General features: G+C 40.6%; 2 protein-coding genes across 7 annotated transcripts in view; both read right to left on the reverse strand.

The window, feature by feature from the left end:
* LOC131438700 (obscurin) overlaps nt 1-20,334 on the reverse strand; it is a 153,290-nt gene that overhangs the window by 111,881 nt on the left and 21,075 nt on the right. The gene's annotated exons all lie outside the window — the stretch shown is intronic.
* Nucleotides 3,812-18,652, reverse strand: LOC131438702 (uncharacterized). Its single transcript, XM_058608889.1, has 2 exons — nt 12,388-18,652; nt 3,812-4,521 (listed from the first exon to the last, which is right to left on the reverse strand). Exons 1-2 carry the CDS (start codon nt 16,903-16,905, stop codon nt 4,402-4,404), a joined length of 4,638 nt encoding a protein of 1,545 aa, XP_058464872.1. The 5' UTR covers nt 16,906-18,652; the 3' UTR covers nt 3,812-4,401.

The following is a 20,334-nucleotide window of genomic DNA, read 5'->3' on the forward strand; positions in this document are numbered from 1 at the left end:
CACTTTTTCGTCTACTCATTCCTGGAATTGCTCTATAAATATACCCTGTTGCACGCTTTCTAGTTTTAGTCTATGATAATCCCTGCACACATCGAGTGCGCAAACCATCATTTACGTCAAGAAAATAAAACTATACTCAGAATTATTCAATTGGTTCTTTGCGTTAAAGGAAAATACCATAAACAGTATTGAACCACGGAGAACTCAACAATTTTAGACAACCGAGAAAAGTATTCCGTGGATCAGCTCGGTGGATCGTTAATTTCACAGAGATTCAGCTGCTGGTAGTTCGCATTCAAGGAAAATATACCGAAATTTCTACAAATCGCCCATCTAAGGGTTATAAATGATTACTAATAAGCTATACGAATTACTTATCCGTTGAAATATGCAAATCGGAAGTGAAAATAATCAGATTAGTGCACTAGACGAGCGTAAATAAAACCAACATTCCGCTTATCATTATGATACTTTCTTTTATTGAAAGATCCAAATCCGAAATGAAATTTTCGACATAAAAATTCTATATGTTGCTATTTTTCGATCCGTTAGCACCGCCCATTGGCCGAAAAGCTACAAACAAAATCACGTAAAATGGAAACTCTACACAAAAATTGCTTCAGTACTGAATCAATATGCACTGTGAGCAGTTCTGCTACAGAATGGACGAGAAAAGTGAACTGCTAGCACTTCCCTGGCCTACTGCGTTAGTAGAAAACGGGCGATTGGAATCTATGTTGCTCTTAGTTCGCATCGTTGGATTCGTTTAGTGCAGTGTTCGCAGTGCAAGTTTTGCTTCTAACAAAGGCGATTCATCATTCGGTTGCTGGTCGATTGTATTCGAGAAAAATACACTGAAAAGTGAACGGAGAAACTGCGACTTCAAAGGGATATAAATGTATATCCATTTTGATTATAATTTATTTTAATTCAAGGACATATGTTGCAGATATTTTTTGAAAATGATATCGCGTAAATGGCCACCTTTGGTAAATTTTGCTTGCTCTTCGTCACACAGAGGAGATAGACATCTCTGCCAGCCAGCCCGGCCGGGACTTAAAAGTGGTTGAGTACATCAGGAAAAATGCATCGGCGTCGACGCGGGATTTGGCCAAGCAGTTCAACACCAGCATCGGGATGATTCAACGGATCAAAGTTCGGAACTCCCTGAAAACGTACAAGAAACAGAAGGTGCCGAAAAAGTCCCTGGTACAGAAAGTTCAGGCCAAAACAAGAGCGCGAAACGGATTCTACAGAATAAAGACGGATGCATCCTGATCGACGACGAAACCTACGCCAAGAAAGACTCTCGAGCGCTGCCCGGACCGCAATATTATACGAAATCGATGTACTAGGACCTGGACGACGCTGACACCACGGTGGCGATGAAAAAGTTTGGGCAAAAGGTGTCGGTCTGGCAAGCAATTTGTACCTGTGGTTTGCGGTCGTCGATTTTCTTCACGAACGGCACAATTAACGCCAAGGTGTACGGAGAAGAATGTTTGAAGAAGAGAATGCTGCCACTGTACAGAAAGCATAAGGCTCCTCCTCTCTTCTGACTGGATTTGGCTTCAGCCCACTACGCAACTCCGTTCTACAGTCGTTGTCAAAAAATAATGTACAATTCGTGGAAAAGGACATCATCCCACCGAACTGGCCGGATCTTCGGCCAATTAAAAGGTATTGGGCAATTGTCAAGCGGCACTTTCGGAAGGAAGGTACAGTGTCAAAAAACATGCAGGAGTTCAAAAAAAAACTGGACCGCTGCCACCAGGAAAGTCACAAAAGTAACTGTGCAGAATTTAATGAAGAATGTCAAGTCCAAAGTGCGAGCGTTTCACAGGAACTAGGATTTTCTTCAATATAATCAGTGAAATGCATAAAAATGTAATTTTTCTACAATATATCGAAAACTGATGTCGAAATATGTTTTTTTTCGCTTTTTTATTCAATAATCAATGTTGCTAACGTTTTTTCGATACACTCCTTACAGTCCTACGTCAATCCCGCGGTTATGTCTGTGACATTAACTACTTTAACTTTTTTCATTCATTTATTTAAAAAACAAGATACAAGTGTGCCATTAAATGTCGTTGACATGTAGTGTACCTCACAACTAATCGGTTAAGTGAAAGACAATACGGTCGTATCTTGCTCAGTGCACCATCTGATGTCGTGATCCGCGATCTGTGTTGTGTCAAAAACTTGTTAAGTAGATTCTTCAGCGAAATGCAACCGACTTGGTGCATGCGGTTGCTAAGCAAATGTTTTCGTTAGGGTGATTAAATATTTCGTTGAAAATTAGTAAGTGATTTCTTACTTACTTACTTACTGAAACTTACTCACTATTGTTATCTGAATTTAAAACAATGGAATCGCCATAATTCATAATCTAAAGCAAACGTTCATGGAATTGAACTAATTGAATTGCATGGTGACACCCGCTTGCTTCGATTATTATGAACCACTCTAGACCGTATGCAGAATTGCACCGAGCATCAGTAACACAACTGACAGCGGATTATTTTCGCAACATGGGCGGCCAGAGTGATATTTCGCAGAAGAGTAGATCATATTTTCCTGTACATGCATACACTTGAGATCCACCGACTGCCGCTCCTGTTCGCGATCGCTGTTGTTTTGCGGCAATGACTGAATTTTAATGCTTCTGTTTTATGTTCGCAAAAACAATCTTTTAATAGGTTTACATCGGTTGTGCCAACTCGCACGGGTGTTGACTGAGCAGCATATGGTTACATGTCGGCCAAAGGAATTGATACTCACTTCGCATTAGGATTTTATGTTGGATTTCGGAGCTGACCCAAATAGGAAAACCGTTGAAATTGAACTAGTGCTAGTTGAAATTTTGGCAATTATTCAACCTCCAAGTTTGGGTAACTCATTTACAATACATTCAAAACAAACTTATAAAACCGATACACTGAAGAAGGATGTAAGTAACATTCCGAAATACGCGTATCTGTATTGTAACGTTTGTTATGCTTCATTAAAGTATAGTGACTTTGTGAAAGTGTAATAACGTGACAGTGAAATAGTGGAATTAAATGGTACAGAAATACATTCATAAAATGTATTCCAAGCGCTAATTGTCGATCGTTCACTAGAAGAAACAAAATCCTTAGCCGAAAATATCACCGCATGACAGCTCAATAACGTTCCTAATTAGCGGGTATGATTAATTTCTGGTCGGTAACAGACCCTGTGCGTGTGTGATGCAACTTCAAAGCCGTGATGATGGAGGAAAATTCAGTTTTCCACTCGCTCTAGACCAGATCGTTCAAATCACCGCCTACTTTTGTAAGCGTATCCATCCAGCAACCCGCTATTTTCGCGTAGGACTACGTCAATTATGCAATATTTGTAGTTGATTCAAAATCATTTTGTGTATTTTTTAGAAACTTTTCAATCAACACGATTCAAGATTAAGTTTGAGATAATACAGGTTGCTATCAATGCTTGTTCTGATGCAATTTTCACGTTGACAAAAATGTAGTTCTCAGATTTACTATCGTACACACTCGCAGCTCCTCTACAACAGAACACCTTGTAAACAAAATTCCAAATACTTAACATACATAAAAATAAACACGTCACAGAGCGGAATGTTTACGACCAGAGTTTCCTGACCGATCGGAGAAGGAAAGCGAACGAAATCTGGCATCGGAAGATCGATCGTCTGTTTCGATCGATGGTGAATAACAGGGAATTTTCTTTCGATTTCGCGAATTAAACTTCCTGGAAGTGTCATTTTCACTTTCCTTGGCATTTCGATTATCGGAATCGCACAGTATAAATACTACCTAGCGTAAATATATATTTTGATGATTCAGCAAATATGTTTACATCTCTTGTTTGTATAGTTTCACGATAAAAAGAGTGAATCTTAGTTTAGACAAGCTGTGACTTTTACTAGATCGGAGTTGATTTTTGCGGTGTCATTTCTGATCTGAGTTACAAAACGAATATAATTTTTTTGACACATCGCAAAATTCAGTTTCCATGTAATCCTCCTAACAAGTAGACATTTTTAATCAATTATCATAAAACTAAACACTAGTTTCTCCTAGAGTGAGCTTATATTTGCGTATCGTTCTTCAAAACTACAGTGCAGCATTCATTTGACATATGCAGCAATTTATTTAATGTCAGCGCAGCCAAAGCAAAGGTTTCCGTTTTCAAGTTCGGATTTCGATTAATTACGGCGATCAGGGTGACGGTTCCGTTTCAAATAATAGCCCGCATTGTACTCGTCGTTCTAGAGCTAGGAAACAGCAGACTCACACACAGAGATCTCTCCTTTTCTCTCTGTCTCGTAGATCACGGTTATGCTTCTATTTCTATCTAAAGGAAAGCACAAACATCAGGACCGCAGAATAGCGCTCACTTCAGTCGGCTTATCGACGATGACCGGTGGAGGTAATCCCGGCTCGGAGATTTGATGATGGGTGCTTCACGCGAAAGTGAGGCCTTGATCGCTATCCGCATGGCCATCGGGAGGGTCTGTAAATGGAACAGAGAAAAAAAAAGAACGAAACGCGAAAACAACAAAAAAAAACAGGAGAAAGAGCAGATGGTTATGGTTATTATGTCGAGCCGAAAATATTGGTTTTGCGTGATTTATTGCAACAAACTATAGTGTAGTATACCTACTTACATGGATGGAGTGGGGGGCGAACCACGGAGTAATTATCGAGACGTAAGTAACGCGACGCGCTAAACGAAGCCGACAGTTCCTCGAAACGAGACTATTTTTAGCGAGTTGGTTCAAGTGGCAGAAAACCGTTACGACCGAAACACAACTTTGCGTGTGAATTGTTCAAAAATAACTCCCTGATAAAAGGCAATTGTTTGACGAAAGACATCACTTTGAGTCGAACTGTATACATTTGTGAAACCATCAGTTCATCTTTCGGTGTTTTTTTTGTGATGTTGCTAAGGTCATTCAACACAAATTATGATGACAGTTGATCAAGTTATATTTTTTTTTCGTCATGTAGCGATCAAAGTAACCCGAGTAAACATGAACTAGAGGTTTTTGATTCGATTGTTTATATAAAACTAGGAAGTTTAAAGAGCGCCAAGAGGTAAATGTTTTTTTTTTTAGTAGAAGCGAATTTTTCGTCTGCCTAGCGATTTGAGTTGAACTACAGTGCTATTTTAACAGTACAATTTGTACTGCTCCGAAGACGAATAGCGAATAAAGTGTTTGCATGTATATTGTTGGGTCTTTAATAGAAATAAGTTTTCAATTCAAAAACCAAAAACATGGTCAAATTTGTCCTTGTGTTTTCGTTGATAAATTTGAATTTTTCTGATTCGCTAGACGTGACAGACGAATTTCAAACTTATATACAGTTTCTTTGCACACGTAGCCATCACTTGGAATAAGACCCAACTCAAGTTATTTGGAAAAAAACCCTTCAAAAATTCCCCAAATACATGGGAAATGTCAAACCGAGTGTAAGTCGGTTCGATACTGATCAGCGATGTCAGATAATTGACGTAGATTAACATTTTCCCCAGAGACCCTGGCGGTGTCAAGCACGAAACGTAAATGAGAACCCTTATTTGTTGCTCACAATACAAAACAGTGTCCATAGAAAAATTCCGATTCCCATATATAATTTTTCTACGAGTTCGAACATCTGTAAAATATCTCCCATTCCATAGATCTACGGAAACTTTCGTATATATGAATATTTCGCCCATCCGCTCTGCATGAAGGCAGGCGTTGACTGAACAGCAAAATGTGACAAATCATTTATTTATAGATTCCGTTTTGAGCGAATGTTCATACTGTGTTCATATGAAGCCTATATCACCGAAGCAGAACTGCTACTGAATGAAATGTGAATATATTTCGAATTTCGTTGCTGATATTTAAGAAGTTCGTCGCGTTGTCACTGAATATAACGTGCGGAGAGCGACATTCAATTCACGACTTCTCCCAGATGCGCAAGCTTAGAATGTCGTTTTTTCTTCATTGAAGGTTTTCGAGCTTTCCAGATCGATGGTGATATATTTTTTATGCAAAGTATCGGCTCTCGCTTTCCGGAGCGGGTCATTTCGTCGAAAGGGTCATTTCGCCGAAAGGGTCATTTCGCCGAAAGGGTCATTTCGCCGAAAGGGTAATTTCGCCGAAAGGGTCATGTCTCCTGTATGTTATATCTCCTGTATAATTGATGTGGTCTCCTGTATAAGCCGACGTCGGAAGCGGCGGCCTTTTGCATACTAACCTGTAACCGCCTCGTTTGCCCGGTCTACTCAAAGCTAGGTTTCTTTGCTTTAGTTAGGTCGGACAGCACATGAACCAGAACGATGTGAAGTTGCTGCATTAGATATTTTTTCATTTCCACTTAAAAAACGCAAAATACAACATACATTTGCCTGGTAGAAACACCTACGCAATTGCTTTGATGCTTAGTAGCTAATATTAAACAAGTTTTCTTGGGAACTCCGTTCTGAGGTTCATGAATCAATCTTTATTCAAGAGTACAAGAATCAATCTTTATTCAAGAAGTACAATTGTAGGTCAACAAAACGGGCGTTAATGCTATCATCTTTCATTTGTCTTTATTTTAAATCAATTCTAATTACGATTTTGAGACGATTTCAGGAATCGACGAAATGGCCCTTTCAGTGAAATGGCACTCGGTGAAATAACCCTTTCGGCGAAACGGCTTACAGCGAAATGGCTTTCGGCGAAATTACCCTGTTCCAGACCCTGTCAGCTTGGAGCGACATCAATCTTCAGTTCAGCAACGCCATCGCACGGCATCACATTCAACATATCATGTCAATTGTATGGATGCGCAGCCCTGCTATTTTGGCGCGCACGAATTTGACATTTCTCTCCCCTGCTTCTATGTATCAGATTCGATGCGGACTCACCTGAGGGCGACATGCTCGCAAAAAAGGATGTTGCCAATGATTTGTTCGGGAAATGTGAGAGCTGGATATCTTGTTAATATGATGTCTTTGCCTGTTCCCTCGCTTTCATCCCATTTTGTCTATCTCCTGGGTAATTGATAGATACCATCCCGAAAAAAATTTGGAAAGTTTGGAAAAGACAGTGCGACAGTCAGTGCGCCCATCGATGAAAATATGGGTGATAATCAGAAGGCGCCTGGTCTAGTGCATATGGCGAGTGTGATAGGAGCTCCCAACCAAGCGTAAAAATTGATTCTTTGACCATTTTGACTTTTTCGATAAATGCGTTGTTCAAATTGATCATTCGGTAGCAGACGATATTAACTATTCCGCTCGTAGTATAATTCTTCACGTGAAACAATGACCAAATTTAGAGCCGCCTGTCTATTTGTCGCATGTTTCGTGTGATTGAACGTCTTTGAACTATTTCTTGTGGGGCCATGTTAAGGCTTATGCCTATAATGAGCAACGATTGACTTCCAATGTAGCCAATATTCAAGTATTTATTCGCGATATGTCGTCCCGTGTTTGTTTAACGAATAAATAAATGTTTAAATAAAAATTTCCCCGCATAAACAATTAGCCACAAAACTCGGAATGTTCATAGTAAAAAAGATATTGTTGTTAACGTTTCAGTCAAATGACACCTACAGATTCTGAAACTGTATGCCAGTAGCTCTTTAATGCAAATTAGGAAAAGTCAATCATTGGAATAAAAACCAAGTTACACCATCTGTTAGAAAACGGTATGAACTTATTTATACACCTTTTAGTTCTGACTGCAGATGATATCTCGAGGCGTCGCACCACCGAGCCATCTCAGCGCGAAAGAATTTTCTTTCATACTCACTTCTTCTTCTTCTTCACTTCTGGTGGCGTCACCTCACTTGAGATGACGCCGATTGATGGCACAGCGATTTAGCTATATTGCCAGTTAGCTTTCGTTTATAGTCCAATGGACTTTCTTTTCACTGGACTACAAGTGAAACCCTCGCTATGTGACAACGTGGAGTCACCGAAGTACGGATGAAAATCCTTTCTTTCTCGCGAAATACTCGAATTTTCACCGCACTAACACGATACGACGTGTTCACTCGTTGAGGGTTTCACCGGAAGTGTTTCATACTCACGAATTACTCGAACTTCTAACGCACTGATCACGAAACAACGTGCTTAACTGCAAATGACAGTTTCTCTTTGTTTACTTTTTCTTTCATGATTTATCGGATTGATTTCATATTTGTAGCTTTACTCTTCGCAAAACTTTCACATTAAAACTACAAGCTTTCGATTTATATTGGAAACTTTCAAGAAATTGCATTTAGAGCTCCGTAATAATCAAAAGAAAAAGTAAACAAAGAAAGGCACTCATTCGCAGTTAGGCCCTTTTGTCGTGGGATAATCGAAATGCACGAAATTGTCGAGATTTCGTGAAATGTAATATGTTCTTGCTTGACTAGCAGGTTGCTACGCAGTAGGCGCTGACTAATCTGTTAGCTGTGACTAATATAGCTGCAATTAATATATTACCTTAAAAATGACTCCGATTTTATGTTAATTAGGAAAGGAAATCAAATGACAGAATTATAAAGTATAAAAGAAATCGAATAACGGAATCATATTTGCGTTCAAAATTGTCATCTCCTAGCCTGAGTTATGTTTCATTTCGTACGACACACACACCAAAAAAATTTGAATTTTACAGGTTACCTAATCCCACATACGATGCAATCAATTTGTCAAATAACTGAAAATTCCATTTGTAATGATTTATTGTTGAATTAGTAGCAAGTACGACTGTATGAATTTATATGCACCATTTACCCGCCAAACAGTTGTGTGTTTTTTTGGATCAGCCGATTAATGTACGTACTTTGTAATCCAATGATTCGGAGTTCAAGTCGTCGCCGGTCTTTCTTATCAATTTTTATTTTTTTCAATTCATTGCATTTCATGTCGTAGAATTTTCAAACCACACAATACTGCAGTTACAGTTTGCGTGAATTGTGACGTGTTTCAGGGCTTCGAAATAAGCCGGAATACAATAAATAAACGTTAGATCAACTGTAAAAGTGAGTCATTTTTAACATTCAAATATGTCTGTTCCAGAAGACGTAAATTTACACGAATGTTTTAGATGATCAACACCAAAAAATTGAATTTCACAGGTGACTTAGTCCCTCATACGATGTAATTCATAAAGACCTAATATGTCAAATGACGGGAAATTTCATTTGTAATGACTTAATTTTGGATTAGCATGAATTTTACTGGTTTCGACTGTAATGTGCATTCGGCTAGCGGGTGCGACTGTATGAATTTAAATGCAGCTTTTACCAGCCAAGCAGCTGTGTGCTTCTGTGGCTCAGTCGATTAACGGGCGTACTTTGTGATCCAATTATTTTCGGTTCAAGTCACGGCGGTCGCTGTCATTATATTTTGTTTTTATTTTGATGAATTTCATGTCATGGAATTTTTGTCACAATATGAAATGTTCTTGCACGTAAATTCACGTAAACTGCAACGCTTCATTCATGTGCATCTGATAAGATGTAAAATCACAGGGTTTTTTTTTTGAAGCGTGAGCCAGACCGCTGCTTTTGATCCGCGCCAAGAAAAAATCGTGTAAGTTTACGTCTTCTGGAAATAACTCATTTTTGCAGTTGAGGTTCATGCATTTTGATATATTTTTACGTACCGAAACATATAATTTTACACGCCTTGCGTGAAACACGGGATATGTTTACTACAAACTTAAGTGATTCTGATAAAAGCCAGTCATTTAACTTATTACGTAGAGACGTTGAGTTGAGTCATACGAGAGTTTACGTCTCCTGTAAAGTTCATAATTTTTTATGTGTGGGTATATTTGACACATATTTATATCGTTCTTGTAAATTTCAGTCATTTCGCGAATTACGTTTTTTTAATTGAGTCATATATGGATTCCCTTCACCTGTGAATTTCATAAATTTTCGCTGTGTAGTTGTGGAAATACTTGAAGTCAATCCTTTTCTCATTGCTTTTCCTTAACAGTGCTCAACTTTGTCTGAAAGCCTCTAGTTCTATCTTTAATGCGTGAAAGTATGCCGATTAACTACACACTTTAAATTTTATATTGATCTCGGCGAAAAAAGATGCTGAAAATGAACGGCAAAGCGATGTTTTACTAAAATTTCGGCTAAGATATCTTTTTCCAAAATTCTCGGTTTATTATTTCCGATTTCTCGGCAATTCAAAATTTTATATTTGATATTCGGTTTTGTAAAATACCGTGTTTACCTGCAATTGGTCGTTTTGCCGAAAGCAGCAAATTAATGATATCTGCTCACAGGAATCTCGGTATACAGGGTCCGGCACTCGAAGTGTAACCGATTAAAAAGGCCATACATTCAGTTTGGAAAATTACTTTTACTTAATTCAAAGTACAAAATGTGTAAAAATAATACAAAATTCAGAATCAATTCACTTTTGCTCGATATGACCACCTTTTGCCTTGACTTGATGACTTGAGAGAGCGAAGGAGTTGCTTCGTTTCGCCGAATGTGACTTGCAGGTATTTTGGCCCACTCGCGGACAATAACTTTTTTCAGCGCCTCGAGACTGGTGTATCTTTTAGTTCGGACTTTGCTCTCCAAAATGGCCCAAAGAGAATAATCCATTGGAATCGTATCTGGTGAATTCGAGAGCCATTGTGTGGACGTGATGAAGTTCGGAACGTTGTTTTTCAGCCATTCTTTGTTCACTCGAGCTTTGTGAGACGGTGCCGAGTCCTGCTGAAACGTCCATGGTCTGCCACCGAAATGTTTGTCTGCCCACGGCTTCAAAGCAACCTCCAGAATACTTTCCCGATAATATGTCGCATTTACCTTGACGCCAGGCTCGATGAAAACGATTGGAGAGCGCCCATCTGCGGTTACAGCGGCCCAAACCATTATCTGTTGCGGGTGCTGCCTCCTGGTGGCCAATCGATGACTCAAATTCTCGTATGAACGGTCGGTCAAGTAAACCCTATCGTTTTGAGAGTTTCCGAATTGCTCAATTGGAAAAATTTTCTCGTCTGAAAATACAATGTTCGGAAATTGACCGCTTTCGGCAAAACGAAGCAACTCCTTCGCTCTCTCAAGTCATCAAGTCAAGGCAAAAGGTGGTTATATCGAACAAAAGTGAATTGATTCTGAATTTTGTATTATTTTTACACATTTTGTACTTTGAATTAAGTAAAAGTAATTTTCCAAACTGAATTTATGGCCTTTTTAATTGGTTACACTCCGAGTGCCGGACCCTGTACAACGTTTAGACAACCGAAATTCGGTGATTCATCAAAGTAGCCATTTTTCTTCAGTGCAAAACTGAGTGATTTAAATAAGTGCATGTGTTCCTATATGGAATTAGTTGTAAATAAAAATTGAATCTGAATATAGTGATATGTTTCGTGATATTAAGAACTCGACGATTATTCGTGACAAGAAATCCCCCAGAGCATTCTTACGGGAAAAACATCCTCGCAACGCTAATCTATTGCATGAAATTGGTTGGATTCCGGTATCATATATTTCTTTAAATATTCAATGTTTTATTGAGCCATTACTTTAGTTGTAGCCGGAATCTGTGCTTCCATTCTACGGCGTATATGTTTGGCAATATTTTCTTCGTGGGACATATTTTTTTCTTATTTTACATTTCCTAGCCTATTAGCCTCTTGGCTGTTGAAATAAATAAATCAATGATAACGAGTTTTAACTGGAAATTTTTTTTAATCAATTTCTTAAAATTTCGGCATTAGCTCACATGCTTGAACACCGATAAATTCGGTTTCCAAAAGCGACGAAGATCTTGGTAATTTATAGTTTTCTCTAAACCGAAAATCTCGGTAAAAGCAAATTATCTGTAAAATGAAAAATACCAACAATATCAGTTGTTTTAACGTTTCACGAGATGATTGCCGAGCACTAGGCTGTGAAAATCTCGGCAAAGTTTTTCCAAGATTCGGGAAAAAAAATCTAAGTGTGTATACTTATTTTTAATTGCTTGTATTCATTTTTGAAAATGGAATTCGTATTTTAATCTGAAATCGAAGATGATTCCTGCGTCAGAAATTGATTTTTTATTTATCAGTAGGCGCTGACTTAATTACCGCTGGTATGATGAATTCGCGGAAAATGTCTGCGACTTTTTCTCATTCAATATACATTTGAAACTTACAGTGTCTTTTTATTCGGGTTCGCGTCAGATTTTTTTTTGCTACCTCGAAATAAACGCCATAAAAACTCTCACTCGTTTCGAAGGGCACTTGATGCATTATGTTTATCGCTGTCTAAATATAATGCACGTCTCTAGCTCCATGGTTCCATCATTCTACTAGATATGTGTTGCAATAAATCACGCCGCCAAAACAACAACATCAACAACGTCAACAAAAATATTCATACTAACCTTAAAACTATCCTCAGGACGGCGATACGAATGATGATGGTTAAAGCCGTTTTTCAGTTGTTTACGACGCGTACCCGGCACCTGTGAATAATAGTCCAGTCTATCCCCTCTCCTGTTGTTGTTGTTGTTGTTACTGTAGTAGTAGCCATTGGTTGTCGCCATGCCGCTGCTGGACATGGAACTTCGCCTAGATAGGGGCCGGTAGTGGAAACTGTGTTCCTCCAAGTCACCCTCGTGGCTACTGTTACTGCTAAGCGTATCGTTGTCCGGTTCCTCGCGGATATCACAAGTGTACATCGAGAATCGATGCAGGAAGCGTGGGATGATTTTCAGTGCGTTCAACACATTCATCGGCTGGAAGTGTCGGATGCCTTTCTCGTCCAATACCGTGTAGGCGATCTTTCCGGCCAGTACCTCATGGCTGGATTCACGTGGGATCACCGCCTGGATGCCCTTTTTGATAATCAGGAAAGCCTTCGGACTGTGTCGCTGTACCTGGCCGCTCTTCAGGAAAAACTCATCAATCGCTACCCGATTATTGGTGTAGAACAATGAAATCGGTACGTCTTTCGAAGTTTCGATCAGTGGTTTTTTGGCGGGTGCAAACGTCAGTGCTCCACTTTGACGTATCAAATCCCGCAGCTTATCACTTTTCGTGGCATGTGCTGGAGTTTTTTCCAAGCTGTCTATCAGCTCTCGACATTCGTCGTCATCCTCGGCCAGTTCTTCCATGATCAACACACGGTTTATGATCGTGAAAAGTTCGTCTTCTTTGTTTAGATCTTTCAGTGCTTCTGAATGTCTTAGTAAATATTCGAATGTTTCCGCTTCTTTAGTGTGGCCCAGAGCTAGCGCAAGACCCTCCGACTTTTTCAACAATGCCGTCAACTGATCTCGGTTGGAGTCACTGAGTAGTTCCACCATAGCAGTCTGTGCCTTATCTTGAATACTGTCGACAACAGCCATTTGCAAGATGTCGGAAATATTTACGCTATCCTCGATAACACCCGAAGTTTTCAAACTACTCACGATCACTTTGAATAGATTTTCGTCCTTCCGCAGGAGGTTCACAAAAGCCTGCGACATACGATCATTGTTCATCAACTGACAAAACTCTTCGATTGCCCCTTTTGGCGCCACAGTAACCAACTCTTCTCCATCGATCATCGAACCACCAACCAAAGCCGTGATCGATTTGAGCTTCTGGTCAATGTTGTTTTTCACAATAGTCCGGTTCATCACGTTTGCCAGATATTCCGTTGCGGCCGGAGTTTCTAGCACATGCTGTAGCTCTTCGATACTGTACTCACCGTCCGACATTTTGATTGCTTCGGCGATCACCTCATACATGTTTCTGTTTTCGTCCGCGTTGGCATTCGACAAAATCGCTACCAAGTTGCTGGCGAGTGTTTCCACAACTCCTATCGAACCGTTGCATGCGGAAACATCCACACGTTTGTCGGTGTCATCTTCGTACTGTAGAGACTCCAAATCAATACGTGTGCAAACTTTTTTCAGACCATCAAAGATCGTCTCCAACACGTTAATTCTTCCCGTTTCGATGCTCAATTCCGTAACGAACCTCTGTAAAGCCTTCCGTTCTTTTGTACTTTGAAGCACATAATCTACGGCAGATGCCTCCACCTGTCGTCCAACGTGCATTCCCGCTTCGGACAATTGTCGTAGCATTGAAGTGTCCAGCGTAACGATCAGTGAACTTTCCGCCGGTTCCAATGTAGATAGGTTTTGGTTCGGCTTCAGCAGCTTCAATTCTTCCGGTGTCACTGTGAAGCTCTGCACCAAAAACTCTTCATCACCATCTTCCGTGTCCTTCAGATCGGGCGCAACAAACTTGGGTCCATCTGCCGTTTGGACGATTCGTCCGGGAATAAACGTAACCTTGTTTTCCGTTTCCACAACACGACCCGGTACGAACCGTGGACCATCTTCCGTATCGACGATTTGTCCCGGTACAAATTTCTCTCCGTCATCATCCGTGCATATCACCTGACCTGGAATGAACATGGGTCCGGCTTTGGTATTTATGATCTGACCCGGAACAAACCGAGGACCGTCGCTTGTTTGCATCGTTTGACCCGGTACGAATTTGGCACCGTTCTTGGTTTCAATTATCTGTCCGGGTACGAATTTCAATCCCTCCGAAGTCTCGATCACCTGCCCCGGAACGAACTGCTCCCCGTGATCGGTCAGTACCACTTGGCCCGGAATGAAACCATCTTCCACATTGATTCCGGGAATGAACTTCGTCTGAGCCTGCTGCTTGATCAGTTTACCCGGCACGATCTTGCCTTGCGGGAGGTGTTCTTTTTTAATTTTCTCCGGGTAGAACTCGACTCCGGTTTCATTTTGCACCATGTGTCCAAAAGCACACAGCGTCGGTTCGGTTATCTTCATATTATCGAAGTCCATTACCATCGCAACGGGGGACGCTTCACTGAACTGGACGGCGTCGATCGTGGAAGCAATTTCAAATCGTACTTCACCGTTCTCGTTCACCGTTGTCGATCCGGGCATGAACACATCGCCATGTTTCGTGTGAACTATTTGTCCCTGCACAAATTTCGATCCTTCCTTCGTTTCGATGTTAACTCCTGGGACGAATGTTTCTCCAACGCAAATTCCCGGAACAAACGTGTCGTCCACGTACTGTCCGGGGACAAACTTCGATCCTTCGGCACTGACAATTGTTTTTCCGGGAACGAACTTAGCTTGCCCCTGCTCATCCATCACGACTTGACCCGGAACGAATACCATTTCTTTTCGCTCGTTCAACACCGTCTGACCCGGGATGAACTTTTCCTTCCCGTTAACGGTGATCGTTTGGCCCGGAACAAATTTAATCCCTTCGGGAGTTTCAATATTCTGCCCGGAAATGAAGCTTCCCGTGGCATCGTCTATCGTTCCGGCTACAAATTTGGTTAACCCTTCGGGAGTCACTATGGTCTGTCCCTGAACGAACTGCGGTTCACCATTAATGGTAAGCACCTGACCACAAACGAACCTTCCTTCGATCATTTTACCAGCGACAAAATTTTGCGGTTTTCCCATTTTCGTAAAACTGATTTCACCCGGAATGAATTTGATACTTCCGTCGTTTGCGGTGATGGTAACTCCCGGGACAAATTCCAGCATCCCGTTGTGAGTCTCCAACGTTTGACCGGGCACGAAAGTGGGTTTGTTGTCGATCGTTAGGGTTTGACCGGGGATAAAAATTTCCTGGTGATTAATAACCAATTTTACTCCGGGAATATCATCCACCGTCGTTGAGTTAGCTCCTTGAAGCTGACCGACAACCGAAGCCAGATCGTCCAGATGAGGAAAGAGTTCCGGTTGAGCGGAAAGCTTTTCTTCGATGTGCCACAAAGCGTTGAGAGTTTCTACCGGAAGCGTTTTCTGGGCATTCAAGCGTTCGGTCTTAATTTCGATCTTTGCCGGATTAATGGTTCCAACATAGGAAGCTGCTTCTACACCCGCACATTTGTCCAGTATTTTGCTGTCCACTTGGAACTGTTTGGGCGGTAGATCCAGGGGTGTAATTTGCATGCTTTTCGGTAGAGCTTTGATCGACATTGCCGTTGAACTGTTTTCGGAAGCTTCCTTCTCGAGGGTACTCCAGTCCCATGACTCGATCATTGGTTTCACGAGATCACTGAGTTCGTCTTCTTGTTCGAGCAAATGTTCGTTCAACTTTAGAGCCTTCTGGTTTTCCAGCTGCTGCCGTTCTCGACGTTCTTCGGCGGAACGCGCCGCTTTCTCTCGATGGGCTTCGATAAATTTCTGCTGCTCTTCATCTTTCTGGTCTTCGATCTTCTCTTTCTGTTCGAAAATGTTAGCGATACTTGATAGGTTGGATTTGCTTTTCGGTTTCGGACGTTTGGCTTCCTCCTTTTCGCGCTTCTTGATCACTTCTTCACGGGGACCTTCACCTTCGTACAAATTTTCCAGTTCGGTTTGTTCGACGTTTTTCAGACTCACCGAAACGCTGTTACCTTTCGTGAGTTTGATCAGAAGCTTGTCGGATTCTTTGGCGAGCATGACGTCTCGTATATCGCCATCGCGTACGGCTGCCTCCAGCTGAGCCGGAAACACCAAACCGAAGTTTCGTTCGTCTACCTTATAGACGTAGAGACTCTGTTCGATGGGACTAGTTTTCTGGGCAAGGATGTTTGTTAGATTTTTCTGTGATTCATCGTTTGAATCGAGAATCGGTAGAACATAACGGAGCTGACAAATGATTACGTGCTTTCGATTTCCGTAGTCACCCGGCATGTAGTGATGGGGCTGCAGTTCTCCGGCAATGTTGGTCACTTTACATTTCTCCTTGTACGAACATTTGATCAGAAGTACGGGAATGAAGTGATGAGACGGCAGTCCATAAGATTTTCCGGTTATGCGACAAAACCGTTTCGCATCTGCTGGCGAAATCGGTGGTAACATCGGAAAATAGTTCGGCTTCGGTAGAGACCGGCATTTGCCGGTAATGCGACAGAACGACATCCCGGGGTGGTCTCCGAGGTGCCTGGACTAAATTGCCGACTATTACCGTTCCAGACAACAGCCAACCGACTTAGATCTCTAATTGCTGTCTATGTTGTTTTATTTTTTCTCGTTTCGTTTGAGTTGATCTACTTTCAATTTCTTTCGTTATGTAGGATTGCTAAGAATAGCTGGGTTTTCAGCTTCTGCGATGCTCAATCCAGAAGCACGTGCGACTGTTGAGTCTGCTGTTTACCAAGAAACATAGCTCCGCTCGCCACTGCGGCACTGAGAAGCATAGTTTCCCTCCTCGACGGTTTTCTCTGGACTAGATGCAGTTCTATTTTTATTTACGGTCCACCACAGAACGGAATGCTTCGACGAGTATTTAGGCAATAAACGCAAACGGCTATGCTAGACCTTCAAATCCTTTGTTGTTTGCTCGGTATACGTAAATTGAGACGACGAGATTGACAGGCAGGGTATTTTTTTTTTTGCGAGGAAAATCACGAATGTTTGAGGAAACGTTTTCATTTCTCACTAAAAATAAGTATGTACATATGTTACGTTTGTCACTGTTTGACCACCCAACACTTTGACTTTCGTTCTTCTGCTACTCACTTCGGTACGAAAATCAGTAATTTCCCTTAAGACTACACTCTTTTATATCGGGAAACACAACCAGCACCGACATTCTGCTGCCGCTGCTGTTCTATTCAATTAAACTCAATTTTTTTCGAGACAATCAACCACTTCTCGCAGATTTCCTCACATGAACACAGTGACTGATCTCATTAATCTTCTTCTTGACAACTCAGTACAAGCCCGAAGTATGGTGAATAATCGCCTAAAAATGCGAACGTCACCGAACCAAAAAAAAACACAATTTCTTTCCCGAAACCAATTATTAAATGAACGATGTTGGCGATTTTTATTCCGGCCGCGATTTACAATTACTTATTCGAACTACAATGTTCTAAGTGCTGTTGCTGCTGCAGCTCTATTCCAGTGATACCTCGGTCGCTTCGAACAGAACAAGACCACATCCGATGATCGCTCGCGGTAGACTGATGCCGCTAAAGAGACACTCTGCGTCGGCAACGTGAGAACCGGTTGGTTATAAGTATAAATAATTTTCCCGACCCATCACCCGTCCGTCCATCCGTCCGTCCGTCTTACTGATTTTTCCCAAAAGAACCGCACTGTTTTCTCCCGCTCATCACGCATCACGCTTAGAGCACCTGTGTTAGGGGTTTGTACCAGGGTGGAATTTCGTGCGGTTAAATATTAGTAGTCTATGAGTGCTCACAAACAAACCATTCCAAGTATAACCACCCTACAGCAGCATCGCTAACCATATTGCGAAGATGAGAGAACCTATTGCCAGCTGATCGTGAGACAGTGACCGGTGAGTGAGGATGGTCGATCTGCTCACGCTCATACAATTCACGCTGTGTTTACTCTGTGGGGCACAATGAGGAGTATGCTATTTTGGAATAGCTTGCCATGAAGGTAAGGTAAGTCTCAATATCGCCTACGTTTAAACTTTCCGATGATGTACCGCGGTGGTTATTAGAAATGAGTTTCTTCATCGCAGTGAGCTATTGTTGTAGCAAAAATTGTTTCCAGCTTTGTTCATTTTACGACATCGCACAGTGCACAGTGGTCCGAAACAGGAAATTAGCGTGACAAAAATATTTTCACTATTAAATATTAGTTTTTTGTAAATGGTGTCTTCACAAAAGTTGTTTGTAATCAAATGGCGCTCCTTTTGATGAAAAAAGTTACTAGGGTGGTCCTCATTTAGATTGAAATTTGAAATCTAACTTTCTTTATTGAACTCAAAAATGATTTCGTTTTACAATCAAGTTGTAGGAAATTTTATTTTGAGCAACTTTGCTGAAAAAAGTATCTCTCTAGCTTTTCATTTGATCGAGTTACATCAACTTTCCCCAGTAAAAGTAAAGTGGCTCCCAAAAAATCACTTTTTTTGTTCTAACTTTTTTGTGAAACGTTCTATGGAAAAGTTGTTTTCAGAAGAGTTGTTGAACTAATTATTGCGCACAATTTTGCGCAACTAAGATTCTTCATAGGAGCTACCAGTAAAAAGTTATGATTGTTTTTTCATCAAAAACTAGACAAATATCAATATTCATTAGATGCCAGATCGATAAAAATGTATCCTATGCGGTTCCTGAAAGGTCAGAATATAAGTAAAAATTTAAGAGAAAATTGGGAGAGTTTTATTTTTTAACTTATTTAAATTAGTTTTAAAAATACCTTGAAAAAACTCAAAAACATTGCATATCTTCTTAACGCGTTAACGTATCAACATACTTCTTTCAGCAAAATAATACTATCAAATTAGTTCTACAAATGTTCCATACATTGTCCTTTCGAGAAATAAGTCACACAAAAACTACAGCCGAAAATAGATTGCTGAACAATTGTAATTCATTTATTACCAAGTAACTACTTCAATTGAGTTTGAGCAACTACCACGAAAATTCAAATATTTCCTTACCTATGCGGATTACTAGTACGGAAGAGGAGTGTTTTTCCGCTTTTTACTAATGAAATACCAGCAACGATACACCGCAAAATATGTTTTAATGACTAAATAAAAGTCGTTTCAACTTTTCAGTACTTTAACGCACAAAACATCAAATGAGAAAACAGAAAATTAATTAATTTTACCTGAGTGAATCTGTGTGTGAAGTGAATGTAAACAAAGCAGGGTACTTTGTTTACATTCACTTCACACACAGATTAATCTTTCATAGATAGCAGCACTGTTCCTTCTCGGTCGCGAATCACACATCAAAAGTCTGTCTATTTGACACTGAGAAGAAGTGCGCTTTTCTTTTTGTGTGGCGTTTGCTTGCTGCATCCCCAGTGTAGAAATAAATCTTACACCAGCGTGTATCACTCTAGTGAAATGTCATCACTTTTCAACAGTTTAATTACAAAATACCTTATGATCAAAAAAGAACCGGAATTTTTATTTTAAAATTCCCGCGCTTGTCCAATCGGTAAACTTTTATTCTCTCAACGTTGGCAACACTTTTATACACATTCTGTCAAATTTTGACGCATATCGTACGATTAGTTTTTGTTTGGCGTCTATACAAAGAAGTTGAAAAATTTTCGTGTGGCGATTTTTATAATGGATGAAAATTTAGAACAACGGCTCGCCTTCGAAGCGCCATTCGGTCGATTGTTGTGCGGTTTCGACGTCATATTCAAAGATCCACACCTCATCACCAGTTATGATGCATTCGATGAATGTGGGGTCACTATCTGCGTTAGAAATCATCTCTTTGGCCACATCAACACGACGCTGTTTTTGAATGAAATTCAGCTTTTTTGGCACCAGCCGAAAAGCGACGCGTTTCAAACCCAAAACATCAGTTAAAATGTATTCGGCTGATCCATAAGAGATGCCCAACA

Source organism: Malaya genurostris, chromosome 3, assembly GCF_030247185.1.
Source record: "Malaya genurostris strain Urasoe2022 chromosome 3, Malgen_1.1, whole genome shotgun sequence".
Lineage (NCBI taxonomy): Eukaryota > Metazoa > Arthropoda > Insecta > Diptera > Culicidae > Malaya > Malaya genurostris.

What these genes read in the sequence shown, in the direction of transcription:
- LOC131438702 (XM_058608889.1), bottom strand. Translation starts at nt 16,905, where the DNA reads ATGTCGTTCTGTCGCATTACCGGCAAATGCCGGTCTCTACCGAAGCCG. An exon ending in GTCCTGAGGATAGTTTTAAG is followed by an intron (nt 4,522 to 12,387) that starts GTTAGTATGAAT and finishes TTCCATTTACAG; the next exon opens with ACCCTCCCGATGGCCATGCG.